The sequence below is a fragment of the Gasterosteus aculeatus genome, chromosome 21 (assembly GCF_964276395.1).
Source record: "Gasterosteus aculeatus chromosome 21, fGasAcu3.hap1.1, whole genome shotgun sequence".
Lineage (NCBI taxonomy): Eukaryota > Metazoa > Chordata > Actinopteri > Perciformes > Gasterosteidae > Gasterosteus > Gasterosteus aculeatus.
This window is the reverse complement of record NC_135708.1, coordinates 1,494,848-1,513,343: the sequence shown is the minus strand read 5'-3', so window position 1 is coordinate 1,513,343 and position 18,496 is coordinate 1,494,848. Positions and strand designations below refer to the sequence as shown.

At 44.6% G+C, this 18,496-nt stretch overlaps 1 protein-coding gene and 1 long non-coding RNA gene across 2 annotated transcripts in view; one reads left to right on the top strand and one right to left on the bottom strand.

The window, feature by feature from the left end:
- Nucleotides 1-18,496, top strand: part of LOC144390376 (uncharacterized) — a 345,224-nt gene that overhangs the window by 125,661 nt on the left and 201,067 nt on the right. The window lies entirely within an intron of this gene.
- LOC144390454 (uncharacterized) overlaps nt 1-18,496 on the bottom strand; it is a 78,016-nt gene that overhangs the window by 48,158 nt on the left and 11,362 nt on the right. Inside the window, exons 9-11 of the mRNA XM_078096951.1 lie at nt 18,312-18,485; nt 13,109-13,282; nt 12,581-12,754 (exon numbers count right to left, since the gene is read on the bottom strand). Coding sequence (XP_077953077.1) covers nt 12,581-12,754; nt 13,109-13,282; nt 18,312-18,485 — 522 coding nt within the window. The remainder of the gene's footprint in view (nt 1-12,580; nt 12,755-13,108; nt 13,283-18,311; nt 18,486-18,496) is intronic.

The following is an 18,496-nucleotide window of genomic DNA, read 5'->3' as shown; positions in this document are numbered from 1 at the left end:
CTCTGAGGTGAGCATCAAAGGGTTTCAGGTAGGCAAATTAAATACAGGTGACTTTCTGACCAATAGTGATACAGAACAATGTCTTCAATGTCTTGTATTAAAGTCTTTGTTAATGGCTGAAATTTTAGAGACGTTGTTGAACGTGCTGCTTATGAGATGTGTGTATATACATATTTTTCTGTGCGCCGTGTTTGTACCCCGTCTCCATGGTGACGGAATGCTCGCCCCACATGAGTGCGTATTATTCCAACATTCATTTGCATACGGAATCAGAATATTTGCAAACGGAATCAGATGTTTCTGTTCATTGTCTTACTGAGTTCAGAGGGAGCAGTTCAGATATTTTCTCCAGAGAATTTATCAGCGACATCTGTCCGTTACAGAGTTAAGTAGCCTTTTGAAAGATTCAACACCCTTTTTCACAGACCACAGTCAGTCAGTCATTTACCATCAAAACAAAAACCTTTTTACAGGATTTGAGCCTTTTTACAGGCTTTCCACCGGTCTTTTTAAAGACTACACTGAGTCGTTTACCATCTATCAAACGCCTTTTTACAGGCTTTCCACAAGTCTTTTTATTGATATTCACCATGTACCACGGAAACAACCGGAGACCCGGAGCTGGCGCTTCACTGCTCTGGACTCCTCCGACAGGATACAACGTGAATATGGCACTTTCTCGTGCCCCCAATGAAGTGCACTACCTGAAAAGGCCAGTGAGCGAGCTGCACGCCTTCATTGACACTGAGGCCAATATGTGCCGCCGGTTACAAGATCAAGAGCCGGCCTACGATCGCATGGTTTGTGAGCACACAACAATGCTTTCAGACCACAAGATTCACACCACTAGCTGTGTCCTGAGAAGGGAGGGCGGTCGACTCGATCTCATAGACGGTTCACATCTTGTTTGGTATTCATATCCGCGTTTCTTCTTTTTTGGTCTATTAATTATAATTTGCACCTGCCACTGAGGATGGCCTTCACATGTGTGTATAAAAACTCTTACTGCTCGGAACAAATTCCATCCAGGATTTTAAAAAGGGTCTCCGAAAGACTTTCGACCAAGTCTCAACGGAGTGAGAAAGGGAAAGAGAGCTGAGTGGGCTGAAACAAGGACGACCATCTGTTTGTTTACGCCATTCGCTTCCAGTGTGTACTACTTGTTGTACCATTACAGGATGACCGTCTAACAAGTTTCCCTATTTCATGTACTGCTGCTATCAATGTTCCTTTGATCTGACGTTTGCTTCCATCATCCAGATACTGTATCAAGTGTATCGTGCACTTTACACTCAATAGCAGCACTCAACAATTTACAGCCCATCTCTGAGTTTAGGAGGAGACTGAAAAACTACAAACATTAATACAAAAAACTGACACTATGTACAATTCTCATCACCTTCATTCCTCTTTTAAATCTTTCACAACCGTGTCTCATTGTTACTGACAGTTTCCCTCTATTAGTAAATCAATGTTTCGTACTGGTTGTAAATCTATTTTCTGACACTCTCAATAGTCTGTACTCTCTATTCTCCCTTCTTCTACCTGGAATGTGAGTCGTAAACTGGGGAGACTAAGGCTGCTTATCAGGGCTGTTGGGAAGCAGTGGGCGTCGGTGTGTCACCAGTTAGTTGTTATGGGGGTTGTATGAGGGGGGGGGTGGACCCGTCCTCTGGTTCTGCCGGGCTGCGTTGTATAGAACAGCCGTGGTGGAGTGTTTGGTCGCATGTCCCTTTCATAACTCCTGGGACACTCTCTGCACCAATGGTCCTCCTGTCCACATATAACATCCATGTCCTCTATTGTTCCCACGTTGTCTGCTGGAGACCCATTGAACGGTCTCTACCTGCTGGATATTTGTCCTCTGGGGGGGACGGGGTATTGGGGCTGTTTGTCTCTCACCTGCAGTGGTCTCTTGTCTTGCTGTCTCTTGTTTGCTTCTGCTGCTGCAGATATCTGAGAGTCTATGAGGAGGACGTCCTCCAACAGCAGCTTCTCCTCCTTCGCCGTGGTTTGGATGGGTTCTCTGCACAAGTGGTTTGATGGACAGGAGTCCTGATGTGATGGACAGCTCTTCTGTGGCCCCCTGGTGTTCATGTTCACAGCTACCTGCTTCCTCTTCCTCTCCTATTTCCACCACCACGCTCTCGTGACCCTCATGTGACGATGTCATCTTTTGTTGTTTCCCTCAGGCTCATCTTCTCCATCGCTCACGACTTCCCCCGTTCCTCCTCTCAGATGGAACAGAGGTTCTTGTTCTGGATGCTGGGTTTCACAAAGGGACTGTTTGAAGTTCTCCTTTTCTCTGCATGTGGCGGGAAGGACCTGGCCTCTCCTGTGCAGCTGCTGTCATTTCTGGGTACAGCTGAGGGGGGGCATGGGTGTCTGCACTGAGAGGGGTGACATCTTGACCGGGTTCACAATCTGCTTCTTCTTCTGCCAGTCCAACAGCAGGTTTGGGGGTGTTTGGGTGGACTGCCCTCCAGTAGGCGAGCAGCCGCTTGGTGCAGGCACGTCTGTTACTTATCTAAGCGGCCGGCTCCCACATAAGCCGTAGTGCTTGGTTTCCTGCTGCTACAGTCTCCCTCCACACCTTGCGCCTGTCTTCACCCACAGGTGGTGACCTGGTTGGGAACCAACCATTCTTCTGGCATCTTCTCAAACATCTCTTCATCCTCCTCCACTCCCTTTCTCTTTCTTTGGGCTCCATCTGATCTTCATCTGCTCTCTGGTCCTTGTAAAAGTAACCATGATGCAACCTGGTGTATCTAAAGAACCCTGAGCTGTCCCTTTTGTCCCAGGAGCTATTGTGTCACTGACTATGAGAAGACAAATGATGTAAAGTCTAAACTAATGAAACCTACAAAACATGTTGAATCAGATCGACAACTGAAATCAGCAATGCAAAGTAAACTACTGGATCTGAAAGTGAGACAGTCAATGAAAACGCTGAGTCAAAGTAATAACTACAATACAGGTCAAAACGCTATCAATACAGGTCAAATTATCCCAAAAAATCTCAAACTGCTCCAAAAAAATCAAACCAGTTATGACTTGAGACACTTCCACAGGAGAGAGAAGAGGAAACCCCAAAAACCCGATCATCTTAAGGTAAAATCCCTAAAGTCATAATTAAATTCAAACTAAAAGGCCAATTAAGAAAGTATCATTACAGGCTTAGACTTTTAATCGATCATGAATTAAATCCTTATATGTTTAAACGTTGAATACCATTCAAACGTTAACTAGTAGTGATGATGTAACCTTAACTCAAAGCATGATGCAATAATAACTTCCTTAGATCAAATCAACATAAGGGCGCCTGGGGAGCAGTTAGGGGTTTGGCCGTCTTGCTTAGGGACGTTTTGACTTGGGATTTGAACCACAAACCCTGCGGTTTGCAGCACACCCTCTGTACTCCATGTGCCACGGTCACAATGATGGAAATCACAACAAACTCTGATTTTAAAATGTAAGTTGTATTTTTTACCTTCACTCTGTATGTCAGTGTTGAACTAAAGAGAAAGTGAAACTGTTCTCTCTCCCTTTGACTCTACATCATGTTCTTACTCCTCCAAACCATATGAGGCTGTTAACAGCTGATGATCTAACAGTTTTTCCCCACAGAGGAAGTAACTCACTCTGAGCACATGGGAGGTAGAAATGCTGTGCTGCTCAGGTCTTAACGTTACATTGTGGCTGTTCATGTGTACAGTAATTATATCACATAAATGACTATTGTGTTTGATTCATATTACAACTGTTTTATTAAACATGCTAATTGTAGTGGCCGTTTGTCCTTGTTACCAACACATCTGTGAATCAAAGGGTCACTGCTGCACCTAGTTTTTGTTTTCTGTCACGCAGTAAGAAAGCGGATTGTCTGGCCGATCTTTTCCTTTGTTTCGCCTTTATTCCACAGGATCCACAACACATACGATACAACTTGTCTGCCTTCCTATGCAGTGCTCTGTCTCACTGTCTCACTGCTAAACACTATTAGTCACCCAGGTGCATGCTGGTCCCACCTGGCTGTGCCCCTAAGTAACCTCCAGGTGCAATTAGTGATCCAATTACCCAAACAATTAATCCAACTATATTCAAGAATAAGTAACTAAATAATAGCTCCCACATCAAGCTGACGATAAACCTGAATGAGCATTAATGCAACATCCTGAAATGAAAATAGATGAACACTAACAATCAGATGCATCTACTCAATTCACATGTGGCCCCCTGGACATGTCTTCATTTAGTGTGTAACACTCACTAAATGACTTCAGCTCTGGAGTCACATTCTAATACTTCCTTCTGCATGACAACAGGAACTTGTTCTTTGCTCTTAAAAAGCCCAGAAATATCTTATGGAGATAAATATTGAAGGTTACCCAAACTCTGTTATATACATACATATGACACAAATACATATGAAGTGTGCATTAGTGTCACGGAAGTCCAAATATAACATGTAATACTGTCCCATGTGAGCTTGTTTTGAGCATTAATCAGTCAGTAGCATTTATTCATAGAGAGATTGATCCCGATCGTCCTCTCATTGAATCATCTTCATGAATCCATTTCACTGACGACAAAAATTAAAAGCATTCACCTCAAAAAGAGAAGCATCCGGAAGCTTCCCATCAGGGAGCCAGGAAGTAGTCGGTGACGGTCCTCATGCGTTTGTGCGTGAGGAGGTCAAGCCGAGCCATGAAACCTGGAGAAACGTCCACATAGAATCACCTTGGACCTTCATATCAGCCCTGGACATGGCTGGAGATCAAAGTGACCTACGATGAGTTTGACACACCTGCTTTAGAGCAGAATGAGGATGTACTTTATTGTAATCATTTCTTTCAGCTACAATAACCATGTTATTAAGAGATGGAAAGTTAAAGCCGTTCCTCTTTCTGTCCACGCTGCACAACGCGTGTTTTATTGCATTTAGTGGCAATGCTGCTGCTGTTTGTCTTTTATTTTGGCGGGAAATCACGTTTAACACTTTCAATACTCCACTTTGTGAGGAGATAAACTCCACCCTGTTATCAAATGTGTGCTTGTGCTTTGTGTGTTTTTGTTGGTGACTTAAGTGTGATATTTGGTGCAGAATGAAAGCTTCAAGTTGCACCTGAAGTAGCGAGCTCAGTAGTTTGTGTTGTTGTGAGACGGCTCTGCGTGAAGGTTAATAAGGTTAATAAAGCAACTTATTCATTACTCATTTCTTTATTTACTCACTTCCTTCTTCAACATGCTGCACCACCAATGTTTCCTCTGTGCTATTGACACAGCAACAGGGCTGTAGAATAAATACAGATATTATGGAGGAAATAGTACAAAAGTCAATAGTACAGCATCTTTAAAAAGGATCAGAGTATTTCATGTCAAAAGAAATAATACAGCGTGTTGAAAGCATCTTTATTTGATGGCCTGTTTAAACATGTACAGTTGTTTCCAATAAAAGTCATTTATTAAAATTAGAGCCAAACAATTCTATTTCTGTTAAAGTAACACATGGAGTAAATGTTGTAAATGACATTATAGTGAATAAAAACACAAGTAACGCATATTCAATATTTCCTTGAGAGGTTTGCTGAACCATTAAAAAGCTTCTTGTTCAAAACAAACCTGATTATGTGAAATTAGATTTGATTTGAAGTTAAAATGGGCTCAAAAAGAATTACACGTTCATATTTTCCTTCTTCACCTTGTTTTTATTATTGCTGATGAAGCGCACACACACATAAGGACACATTTGTCTCATATGGGGGGACAGATGAAAGAGCGTCTTATAAAATGTCTTCTTGAACACATAAAGATGAAGATTAAAGCCTAATTAGGAGCCAATATCTAAATGATCATCTATTGATTGAAGGAGCACAGCAGCATTAAGCTGAGCTCTTTCACACTTCCATCTGAGTCCCAGAGAGCTGTGGACCCCCCAGAGTCCAGACCAGCTCAGGTACCCCTCACCTGCTCCACCTGCATCTACACCCACATGAACCACCATCAGCTGTACAGACTGAACTATGTGGTGAGCAGAGAGGAAGGTTCTCCACCAGGAGGAGACTCTCCCTCCTGAAGAGGACACAGAGACACTGAGGAACCAGGAGACCTGAACCAGAACCCAGGATAAAGAGGTTCAGTGAATGTGGTGCTGAAGGTGTGGAGGTGGATCAGTGTGTCAGAGGAGACTCTGTAGAAGGACAGAGAGCCAGCAGGACAGTCCACATACACTGCTACTCTACCAGAGGAGGGGGAGGAGGAGGAGGAGGTGATGCGTGTTACTGTCTCATTGTGACAGACAGAGTAACCTTCATCAGAGCACATCAGACTCCAGGACTGATCATTGGATCCAAACCAACAGTCATCACTGTCTCCTTTCCTCCTGATTCCTCTGTAACTCACTGATACATCAATGTATCCTCTCCACTCGACCTCCCAGTAACAGCGACCAGTCAGACCAGTTCTACACAGCAGCTGAGGCCAGTCAAATCTGTCTGGATGATCAGGATGTGACTGATCCTCCATCACACGTGTCACCTTCCTGTTGTTGTCAGACAGTTTGAGTTGTTTGTTTACTGTGTTTGTGTCGATTGTGAGTTCACAGGAATCTGATGAGAGAACAAGACACAATACAGCTGCAGTTATTAATCATGTGTTCATCTACTGACACGTTGATGATGACATCACAGAGGTGAATGAGTGATGTCACAGTGTGAAGATGGTTGAATCTTCATGAATCAAAGCACACTTACACTTCCTCAGACCTGGTGTCAACCATCGGACTCCATCAGGCTCCACCCTGAAAGGAGGAGGGGGGTCAGAGCAGCATGGAGACATGGACATTACATCACTCTCACACACAGCTTTGTCCTTCATGTCCACATGGAGCACCTCTTCTTCTTCTACCACTACTTACAGACGACCACAGACTGTCAGTCAGGCGTCACACAGCGACGAGGTGCTGGAATATATTCATGAAGAAGATGAATGGATAACAAATAAGAAATGGACCTGTCACTGTACTTTCACCAGATGTGAATTCAAACGGGAGAAATGACGTCATGCTACAGATCAAGCTTCATGGGACGTGTGCAAAGGAACATTCACATTAAACTGTTTCATAAAGATAAAGCAGATACAGACCATTCAGTATTCACACAATGTGCATGTTTCCATGTTGTCCCCATTTGTGGACAATGTCTCTCCCTGTGGTTCGCTGGAGTCCCAAAACTTTACAAATGGCTTTGTCACCTTTTCCACACTGATGGATCTCAATGACTTTGTTCCTCATTTGTTCCTGAATGTCTTTGGATCGCAGCCTGATGTCTCGCTTGTGAGGATCTTGTGGTCTACTTCACTTTGTCAGGCAGCTCCTATTTAAGTGATTTCTAGATTGAGAACGGCTGTGGCTGGAGAAATGGAACTGGGCTTTCCAAAGATGTGATGAACCTCACTTTATTTATCTTTTCATCACTTTTTCACACAGGGCCATTTAGGTTTGGATTCTTTTCTCCCCTTAATGATACAAACTGCATTTTGTGTTTACTTGCGTTATCTGTGTCTAATATTTACATTAGTTTGATGATCTGAAACATTTAAGTGTGACATGCAGGCATGAAAACGGGTCACGGGTGAAAAAGGTGAGAAGGATGTTTCCCCACTAGGGGTTTTCAGCTGGTTTTGTCCCAGGGACCAACATTCTGAATAGAAAGTCACTGGCCTGTAACCTGGACCTCAAGTTCATAAGAAGAGATTGCGCCAAAGGATCGATCTCTTTCGCCTGACTTCCCGTTAGTGACAGATCGAGACAACACAACGTTGTTTGGTTTCTTTTCTTTCCCTCCAATTCCCAAGTTTCAGTCTTAATCTCGCTGGACGAACTCAAGACTCGCGCTCCACTACGTCCCGCTTCCTTTTCCCTTTTGATTTCATTCCTGTTGACTCCAGAGGACCGGAGAGACAGCTGCTCTCTGACCCCCCGCCGCCTCTGTTCCCAACGAGAAGTTCGGACCCCACGGCCGAAATCGCCTTCATCCACTGAGTTTCCCTACGCGGAGCTCAACTGTCCTCAGTCAGCTGGAAGCTGATGACCAACGCCCATCAAACAGTGAGACTGGTTTTCTGGGCAGACTAATTTAGCGTGTTGATATGAACTTAATGTTTATTAGATTTGTTCAGTCATAACGTGGTACGATAGAGTCCGGATCAACGAATCCGCTACCTTTGATTTATGTTTGAATGTGTACCTGCAAATGTCGTAATGTCCCCTGTTGATCTGATGCTGTGATACGTTTGCTGTAAGAGAGTGAAAGCGCCGACTGTGTTACGCTGCTGAATTATGTCTCATGGTCAGAATAGTTCCTTATTTTCTTTTCTTTTCCCGGGTCTCCGCCGTGAGATCCGTTTGCCTGTGGTTTCATTTCGTATCGCCAGCCACATCGTTGGTTCTGTAACTGCACACACATGGATCCGACCATCCTGATTCACGTTGCTGATCTACGTTCCGCTGGTCGCGGGACAGAATCTCCTCGCGCCGCATCTAAGTATCCCCCCCCTCCTTCGTCCAAGCCGTAGTCCCTAGCAACAGATAGCGTTGCCATAGCAGTGCAACTGTCGTCTTCCTCGTTGCTTTAATACAGGGGTGTCCAAAGTACGGCCCGCGGGCCAACTGCGGCCCGGGATCCATTTTTTATTGGCCCGCAGCAAATTATAAAAATAGAATGGAATGTGGCCCACACATGAAACTTGCACTTGACTGTATTGTAGTTGTTAGTTTGACCAGTAGGTGGAGCTACTCACTAGCTGCAGTCCTAATGCAGCTTTTCCACAAAAAAAATGTTTAAATAAAAAAATTCCGCGACGACAAAATGGCAGAAGCAAAGAAACGCAAGATAGCAAGTGAATGCAGAACATTTCAAACACGGTGGGAAAATGAATATTTCTTCAAAGAAGTCAAGGAGAAGTGTGTCTGTTTGATTTGCAATGAAACGGTTGCAGTGATGAAAGAGTCCAATGTACGACGACACTACGAAACCAAGCATCCGACCTTCACGTCCTACACTGCTGCTGAGCGAGAGGACAAAGTCCAGCACATGGCAGCTAACCTGCAGGCTCAACAACAGTACTTTTACCCTGCTAACAACACACAAGAAAACGCTACAATAGCTAGCTATGAGGTAGCTCAACTCATAGCGCGCCGCGGGAAAGCTTTCTCAGACGCTGACTTGGTTAAACAGTGCCTCATTAAAGTCGCTGGAATAATGTGCCAGGAAAAGATGCAGGAATTCAACAACGTGAGCATGTCCACAAACACAATTGTGCGTTGAATGGAAGACTTGTCAGCTAACATACAGAATCAAGTGTCACATAAAGCTTGTGCTTTTGACTTTTACTCCATTGCATGTGATGAAAGATGCAACAGACGCCGCACAACTGTTCATTTCTTTGCGGGGAGTTGACGATGACTTTTGCATCACGGAGGAGCTGCTTGATCTTCGGAGTCTAAAGGGCACAACAACGGGTGAGGACATTTTTGAAGCCGCATCAGGTGCAATTGACAAGATGGAACCTAAATGGGACGAGCTGTGTGGAGTTGGAACGGACGGGGCTCCCGCTATGACAGGCGAGCCCAAAGGAATGGCATCTATGGTGTGCGCCAAGGTGCCAGAGAGTGGAGGCGAGGCTGTAAAATTGCACTGTATCATCCAGCAAGAAGCTCTCTGTGCCAAGACAGTCCAGCTTGGCGATGTGATGACCACAGTTGTGAAAACTGTCAACATAATTCGAGCACGAGGGCTCTACCACAGAGAATTAAGCTTTCCTATCTGATGTCGATGCTGAATACGGGGACGTACTCTATCATTGTGACGTGCGCTGGCTTAGTCGCGGCTCCGTGCTGAAGCGGTTTTATTCCCTTATTGCCTTTCTAGTTGATCTTACTGGTCATCTGAACTCACTGAACAAGAGCCTACAAGGCAAAGACCAGCTTGTACCACAACTTTCTGTGCGAAGCTTCGTCTTTTTGAGACACAACTACACAACTTCAACCTTGCGCACTTCCCTACGCTGTCCGAAATCAAACGTGCTCATCCAAAGGCCGACCTCTCTGCTAAAAAGGCGAAATATGTTTCTGTGATCACAACTCTTATGACACAATTCAATCAGCGCTTCCAAGATGTTTCTGTCATTGAGAAAGAAATTAAGCTGTTCTCAACTCCCTTCCTGCTGGATGCAGAAGAAGTGGAAGAGAGTCTGCAATTAGAACTCATCGAGATGCAGCTCCTCTCCCTACCCGACTTCTACCGGAGCTTGGAAAAGGCCAAGTTTCCTCTGATGCGACGCCACGCAAAAAGAATGACCAGTCTGTTTGGCACAACATACATATGCGAGCAAACATTTTCTCTGTTAACTCTGAACAAAAGCAGATTGAGAACCAAAATGAGCGACAGCCGTCTCTGTGATGTCCTTCACATCTCAACCAGCAAACTTACTCGTGACCTGCCAGCCGTCCTTCAGTCCAGAGCAGCATCACTGCTCCCATTAAGTGCAACACTGTTCCCATTGTAGGCGAGTTCAAATATATTACACAGTATTCATGTGTTCAAAAGCCCAATTACTTAATAAATGCAGTCAATTAAAGTTGATAACATTTTCTAAAACAAGTTAGCTGATGAATGATTTGCATAAGTAGGTTAAATAAAGCCTTCGCTCTTTATACAGGGCTGTGAAGGGGGTCCCCATGCTGACGAAGAAGCAATCTGAGGATGAGCTGCCAACCCTTTTGGTAAAAAAATTGAAAACCCATTAATGGAGACATGTGATTTATGCAGTTTTTTTTTTTAAGTTTATTCTATTATCAAGCACAATTTACCTACATTTGATTGATTTTATTTGAAAATAGATGAATGAAAACCCATACGTAGAAAGATGTGATGTATGCAGTTTTTTCTGTATAATAAATTATCAAGCATAATTTACCTACATTTGATTGATTGATTTGTATTACTGTTAATACACTAGAGGTGATACACCTTAACTTTAGTGAGTGGCTCAACCTTTCGCATATTTTTCTGTCTGTGGCCCTCAGTGAAAAAAGTTTGGACCCCCCTGCTTTAATACGTGGAACACTTCCTGCATTTCGCTCGCCCCTCGCGTCCAGTAGTCGTATTACACTGTTTAACGTTCCAGTCTTCCTCGGTGGTTTGATTTAACGGTCTCACTTCCGCCCCGCTGCTCTCGCTCGCCCCCTAGTGTGATAACCGGCACTCCGCTTGTTGTTGCGCGCAACCGCACCGCCGTTCCTTCCCTGCACCCCCCTCGTCTCCCCCCCTCTCTCTCTCTCACCCCCTCTGTGCTCACTCACACACACACACACACACGCACACACACACACACACACACTCTGGTTTTGATTGCTTGTTTAGTGAGTAGGTTTAAAATAAGTGTTATGGGGATTGTTGGTTGCAGTTATAGGTGATCTTGATCGGTGTTCCTGTGAGTTAATAAACCCTGTTATACTTTAAAGAACCGTTTTCCTGTGTTTACTTGTGCATTTATATGGTGGTGACCGTTGACATACATCGCCAGCGCTCAAACTTAACTCCTTCCAACATCTTCACTCTCAAGGAGTGAATATCAATTATGAGACTTGATTTATAGTATTGGTTATTGGTCCCTGTTAGCTCAGGGTGGTGACCCATTATTTATTCATTCTGAGAAGTATCTTAGTGATTATTAATAATTCTATTAATGTCCATAAGTTAGTTCCTCATTTGCTAGTAACCTAATACGACCCCCTAGCCGCTCCCAACACTTCCCATCCAACCGCAATCACATTCACTCCATCCGGATGGCAACATTTATCTGGATAGGGTGTTTTTGGTATGTTCTGTTCATTTCTACGATATAGTTGATACTAATTCCAGGTCCACCATCAGCTGTTGGTTCTTCACTGAGCGTCTGTGGCCGACTGTCACCTGTAGCTTCAACAAGTCCACTCTTATCATCCAGGGAACCGTCTCTCAGTGCAAAGCACCAAAAGCAGGTGAAGCTGAACTCCTTTAAAACACCAAACGTTCCTCCTGTGATGATCCATCAAGACGCTTTGAACAGATTGTTTCTCTGACTGTTTGTCTCTTAATAATAATGTCTGGACTAAAGGACAAACACACACTGGAGGCAGAGGACCATCATCTAAACATCCAAGTGTTGTTTGAGTTGTTAAGAGCCCACAAACCTGCAGCGTGACCACGTTGACTCATATCAACCCATCATGATGCCGTCAACGTGTCAGGAGACACTGTCCTCTCTTATAACGTGGAGACAAGACACAGCTCCAGAGAAACAAGGTTTTCATCACCTTCCTCCCTGTTCAGGCTCATCATGGCTACTCTTCCTCACTACTTCTGTCGTTTGTTGATGGTCTTGTGTGGGACACAAACAGTAGATGAGTCTCTGGTAGTTTGAGGTCAGCTTGGTGTGTCAGGGTCTTATTAACCAGGCTGACAGTGGGAGAGAGAAAAGGTTTCCAGCTCTACCTCCTCTACCAGACTGATGGTCTGTGGCTGCAGCCTCTTCATACCTGAGAATCTCCAGTCTCCAATGAGGATCCTCCAGTCCAGCAGACAGCAGCTTCACTCCTGAGTCTCCTGGATGATTGTAGCTCAGGTCCAGCTCTCTCAGATGGGAGGGGTTGGAGCTCAGAGCCGAGACCAGAGAAGCACAGCCTTCCTCTGTGATTAGACAGCCTGACAGCCTGCAGACACACAGAATAAGACACATGTCACATGATGTGAGGGAGCTGTGAGGGCTGGAAGGTCACTGCAGTACTGAGATACTATCAGGTACAGAGGGGTCACATTAACATGGTTACTGACTGGTTTCCAGTCACAACTAAACACCCACTAATGTACATCAACAACCTGATAACATTACTACTAACTCTATAATGTCAAATATTTACATTATATTGAAAATAAACACATTTTATGGAAATAGTTGGAAAATACATATTTGATTTAAATCATGGAAGCAGAAAGAATCTTATGAAGGTCAGAAATGTACCATGGATATAAATAAAGACACCAAGTGGACTTTAACTTAATCTGACCTGAGAGTCTCCAGTTCACAGTGTGGACTCTCCAGTCCAGCAGAAAGCAGCGTCACTCCTGAATCCTGCAGGTTGCTGTTACTCAGATCCAGCTCTCTCAGACTAGAGGACTGGGAGCTGAGAACTGAGGACAGAGCGTCACAGCTTCTCTTTGAGAGGTTAGAGCCACTCAGTCTGAAGAGACAACAATCAACAAGAAAAATAACATTGGTGTTAAAATGAAATCCTATTTCATATGAAACCAGTTAAGTGTTTATACAAGTACTAGTGTAGAATAGACTACTAAAAAAGGAAAGTGATTAAAAAGGATCTTTATTTGCTAGTTTAATGTCAGTTACCATCTACACCTTAAATGAGCAACCATCAAACTCCAAGCAGATTGTCACTGAAGCGCCAGAAATGCAAGTTTCAGTCTCTTTTACACCTCTGATTTTCCCATTTCCCTCAATGAACCATATTAAAATAACATCACACAACATGAATAAGAGGATTAATAGGACGACCCTGTGATGATTTATCGTGAGCCAACATTGTGTTTTAATTCCCTCCATATCAGATGTGTTGGTTCCACAAGGATCCGATGATGTGATGGAAACAAAAACAGATTTTTGTCCCTAGTTTAGTCTCTTCGATTAGATCTTCTGGCTCCATAGATAATGTTCATCTTCTGGTGGAAAAAGGTTTTTATGAAGTCTGAAATCCTGATGAACAATGATGATGTTCATGCTGTGGAGTAGATAGTTTAAGACATTGATTCCCAAAGTGTGGGCCGCGGCCCCCTGGTGGGCCGCGTGAGGTTATTTACAGTAAATAAATAAAACGTTTTTAATTTTCAATTTTGAAAAGTTTGAAATTAATATAAAAATATTTATGATGTGGCACATTAGTTATGTGAAACATTAATTGATGAAGCACAAACAATTTAAACGGACGGATTAATAAAACAATAAGGCTCTCGGTGGAAACGGCTGCTCTTGTCCGCCTGTCGTTGTTCAACAAACGCGGCGCCCTCTTGTAGTATTAAAGTCAATATACCGCATTGTCCGCACTCCAAGGGGCAGTTAAAAGGCTTTAATTTCCTCACAAAACGACAGTGCCTTATAATCCGGAGCGCCTTGTATATATGGATCAATTGGTTAATCGGTTGATCCATACTGGTTGTACACGGCGCTCAAGGCGCTCTGCCAAACACGCCAAAGCTCGTCTACGACGGCAAGATGCTGAGCGGCGCTCAAGCGCGTGAGATGTGGAGCTGCTTTCATGACCTTCATTTTCTCTACAGTAGCTGAACCATCTTAACGGGGAACATAAGTTATTCTAAAAGCAGTCGAAGATGTAAGGCGTGGATGGCGAGGGGGGCGGCGGGAGCAGACGCACCTCGCAGCATCCATCGGACCCTGAAAGCACCGTCTCCACCTCCCTACCCCCCATCCACCCGCCCCGACGCCAAACGTTGGACTGCTATGGCGGTAAATCACCAGCCGGTCTGCGAGCTGGACGCATCAGTCTTAATGTGCCGGTAATGATGGTAAATGATGCTTGTAGCTGGTTGTCATCTACGCTCCACTACGGTTACATAAAGGTGGCGTTTGTGTTTTCACAACGTTTTATCTCATAATTTAGACTTTCTATCCCCTTTCTTCAGTGCGGAAATGGGCTTCTATAGTTGTGTGAATGCATCACTCCAGCCAATCCAAAGACGGGGTTTGTAACCAATCAGGTGTAGAGACCATGGTGACTGGCTCCGCCCCCTTACTGTCAGAAAGAACAACAGCGAGCGCGAAGAAAACTCCTTCGAGCGCGAGCAGAGATTCTCCTCACGAGCAACGAAGCTCACGTTCAAAAGTCCGTCTCACGAGAGATATTTATTTATTCATTCATTCATTTATTTATTTATTTGCTCGCGAATGTTTGATTTACGCATCAACCTGATTTGCGCTCTGGAATTTTGGCAGTGATTTGCTGCCATACCCCCCCCCCAAAAAAGGTGAGGGATTTTCATGCCTGAACATGAAAGAAATGAGGAATCAGGAAGGCAGCAAACACTTTATCGCACAACTGTAACACATAAAAGCAGAAGCCATTTTCCAGTGAGGCTGAATGAGGCGAGTCGGAGGACGTCCACGTTGTCCAATTGATCAGGTAGACTGCAGTGTCTCCCCGTTGTACTACTTCATGGGGGGCACCCCTGTTATAATGATGGAAACACTGAACTGGCTTCGGTCGCTTATCAAAACATCGGCCAAATAACCTGTTTTTCAGACTTTATGAGCAAATACAGAATTCCTTTGTGTTCATTTCTAAAGCCGCATAAAGACACACGTGACATTATTTAAGGCGCTGCGCTACTTGCAAGTCGCTGTGTTGTGGCAGATTCTCTATAAAGGTAGAAAACAACAAACTCATGGTCATGAAGGTCCTCATGTAACGTTACATGGAATCTGCATGAGGAGGAGGAGGAGGGTCCATGTCGCTAAATACCAACTGAGATCGGCTTGTGGCTTCTGACAAAGGATCCTTCCACCGACCACTTTTCACACCCGCCGTCGCTCTGATCTGCAGGCGCATGGCGGAGAAAACCAATCGGGTGTCTGGATGCTAAATGTTCATACTTCTGTTGGGCCTCCACCCTGCTAATGAACCTCACCACGTGTTTCTTCACTGAGGACAAAGGAAGAACACAAACATATAGGGGTCCCCCGTGGCCTGATGCCAGGGGCTGATAACAGGACCCCTGCAGCTCTCCAGACCCCCTTGGCCATAAAAAGAGGACATACGAAAGAACACCGAGCGCTCCCATTGGCCGAGGACAGTGACATTTATTTATGGACCTCAAGTTCATAAGAAGAGATTGCGCCAAAGGATCGATCACTTTCGCCTGACTTCCCGTTAGTGACAGATCGAGACAACACAACGTTGTTTGGTTTCTTTTCTTTCCCTCCAATTCCCAAGTTTCAGTCTTAATCTCGCTGGACGAACTCAAGACTCGCGCTCCACTACGTCCCGCTTCCTTTTCCCTTTTGATTTCATTCCTGTTGACTCCAGAGGACCGGAGAGACAGCTGCTCTCTGACCCCCCGCCGCCTCTGTTGCCAACGAGAAGTTCGGACCCCACGGCCGAAATCGCCTTCATCCATTGAGTTTCCCTACGCGGAGCTCAACTGTCCTCAGTCAGCTGGAAGCTGATGACCAACGCCCATCAAACAGTAACACTGGTTTTCTGGGCAGACTAATTTAGCGTGTTGATATGAACTTGATGTTTATTTGATTTGTTCAGTCATAACGTGGTACGATAGAGTCCGGATCAACGAATCCGCTACCTTTGATTTATGTTTGAATGTGTACCTGCAAATGTCGTAATGTCCCCTGTTGATCTGATGCTGTGATACGTTTGCTGTAAGAGAGTGAAAGCGCCAACTGTGTTACGCTGTTGAATGATGTCTCATGGTCAGAATAGTTCCTTATTTTCTTTTCTTTTCCCGGGTCTCCGCCGTGAGATCCGTTTGCCTGTGGTTTCATTTCGTATCGCCAGCCACATCGTTGGTTCTGTAACTGCACACACATGGATCCGACCATCCTGATTCACGTTGCTGATCTACGTTCCGCTGGTCGCGGGACAGAATCTCCTCGCGCCGCGTCTAAGTATCCCCCCCCCCCCTCCTTCGTCCAAGCCGTAGTCCATAGCAACAGATGGCGTTGCCATAGCAGTGCAACTGTCGTCTTCCTCGTTGCTTTAATACAGGGGTGTCCAAAGTACGGCGCGCGGGCCAACTGCGGCCCGGGATCCATTTTTTATTGGCCCCCAGCAAATTATAAAAATAGAATGGAATGTGGCCCACACATGAAACTTGCACTTTACTGTATTGTAGTTCTTAGTTTGACCAGTAGGTGGAGCTACTCACTAGCTGCAGTCCTAATGCAGCTTTTCCACAAAAAAAATGTTTAAATAAAAAATTTCCGCAACGACAAAATGGCAGAAGCAAAGAAACGCAAGATAGCAAGTGAATGCAGAACATTTCAAACACGGTGGGAAAATGAATATTTCTTCAAAGAAGTCAAGGAGAAGTGTGTCTGTTTGAGTTGCAATGAAACGGTTGCAGTGATGAAAGAGTCCAATGTACGACGACACTACGAAACCAAGCATCCGACCTTCACGTCCTACACTGCTGCTGAGCGAGAGGACAAAGTCCAGCACATGGCAGCTAACCTGCAGGCTCAACAACAGTACTTTTACCCTGCTAACAACACACAAGAAAACGCTACAATAGCTAGCTATGAGGTAGCTCAACTCATAGCACGCCGCGGGAAAGCTTTCTCAGACGCTGACTTGGTTAAACAGTGCCTCATTAAAGTCGCTGGAATAATGTGCCCGGAAAAGATGCAGGAATTCAACAACGTGAGCATGTCCACAAACACAATTGTGCGTTAAATGGAAGACTTGTCAGCTAACATACAGAACCAAGTGTCACATAAAGCTTGTGCTTTTGACTTTTACTCCATTGCATGTGATGAAAGATGCAACAGACGCCGCACAACTGTTCATTTCTTTGCGGGGAGTTGACGATAACTTTTGCATCACGGAGAAGCTGCTTGATCTTCGGAGTCTAAAGGGCACAACAACGGGTGAGGACATTTTTGAAGCCGTGTCAGGTGCAATTGACAAGATGGAACTTAAATGGGACGAGCTGTGTGGAGTTGCAACGGACGGGGCTCCCGCTATGACAGGCGAGCGCAAAGGAATGGCATCTATGGTGTGCGCCAAGGTGCCAGAGAGTGGAGGCGAGGCTGTAAAATTGCACTGTATCATCCACCAAGAAGCTCTCTGTGCCAAGACAGTCCAGTTTGGCGATGTGATGACCACAGTTGTGAAAACTGTCAACATAATTCGAGCACGAGGGCTCTACCACAGAGAACTAAGCTTTCCTATCTGATGTCGATGCTGAATACGGGGACGTACTCTATCATTGGACTGGTTTCCAGTCACAACTAAACACCCACTAATGTACATCAACAACCTGATAACATTACTACTAACTCTATAATGTCAAATATTTACATTATATTGAAAATAAACACATTTTATGGAAATAGTCGGAAAATACATATTTGATTTAAATCATGCAAGCAGAAAGAATCTTATGAAGGTCAGAAATGTACCATGGATGTAAATAAAGACACCAAGTGGACATTAATTGAATCCTGACCTGAGAGTCTCCAGTTCACAGTGTGGACTCTTCAATCCAGCAGACAGCAGCTTCACTCCTGAATCCTGCAGGTGGTTGTTACTCAGATCCAGCTCTCTCAGACTAGAGGACTGGGAGCTGAGAACTGAGGACAGAGCGTCACAGCTTCTCTCTGAGAGGTTACAACCACTCAGTCTGAAGAGAGG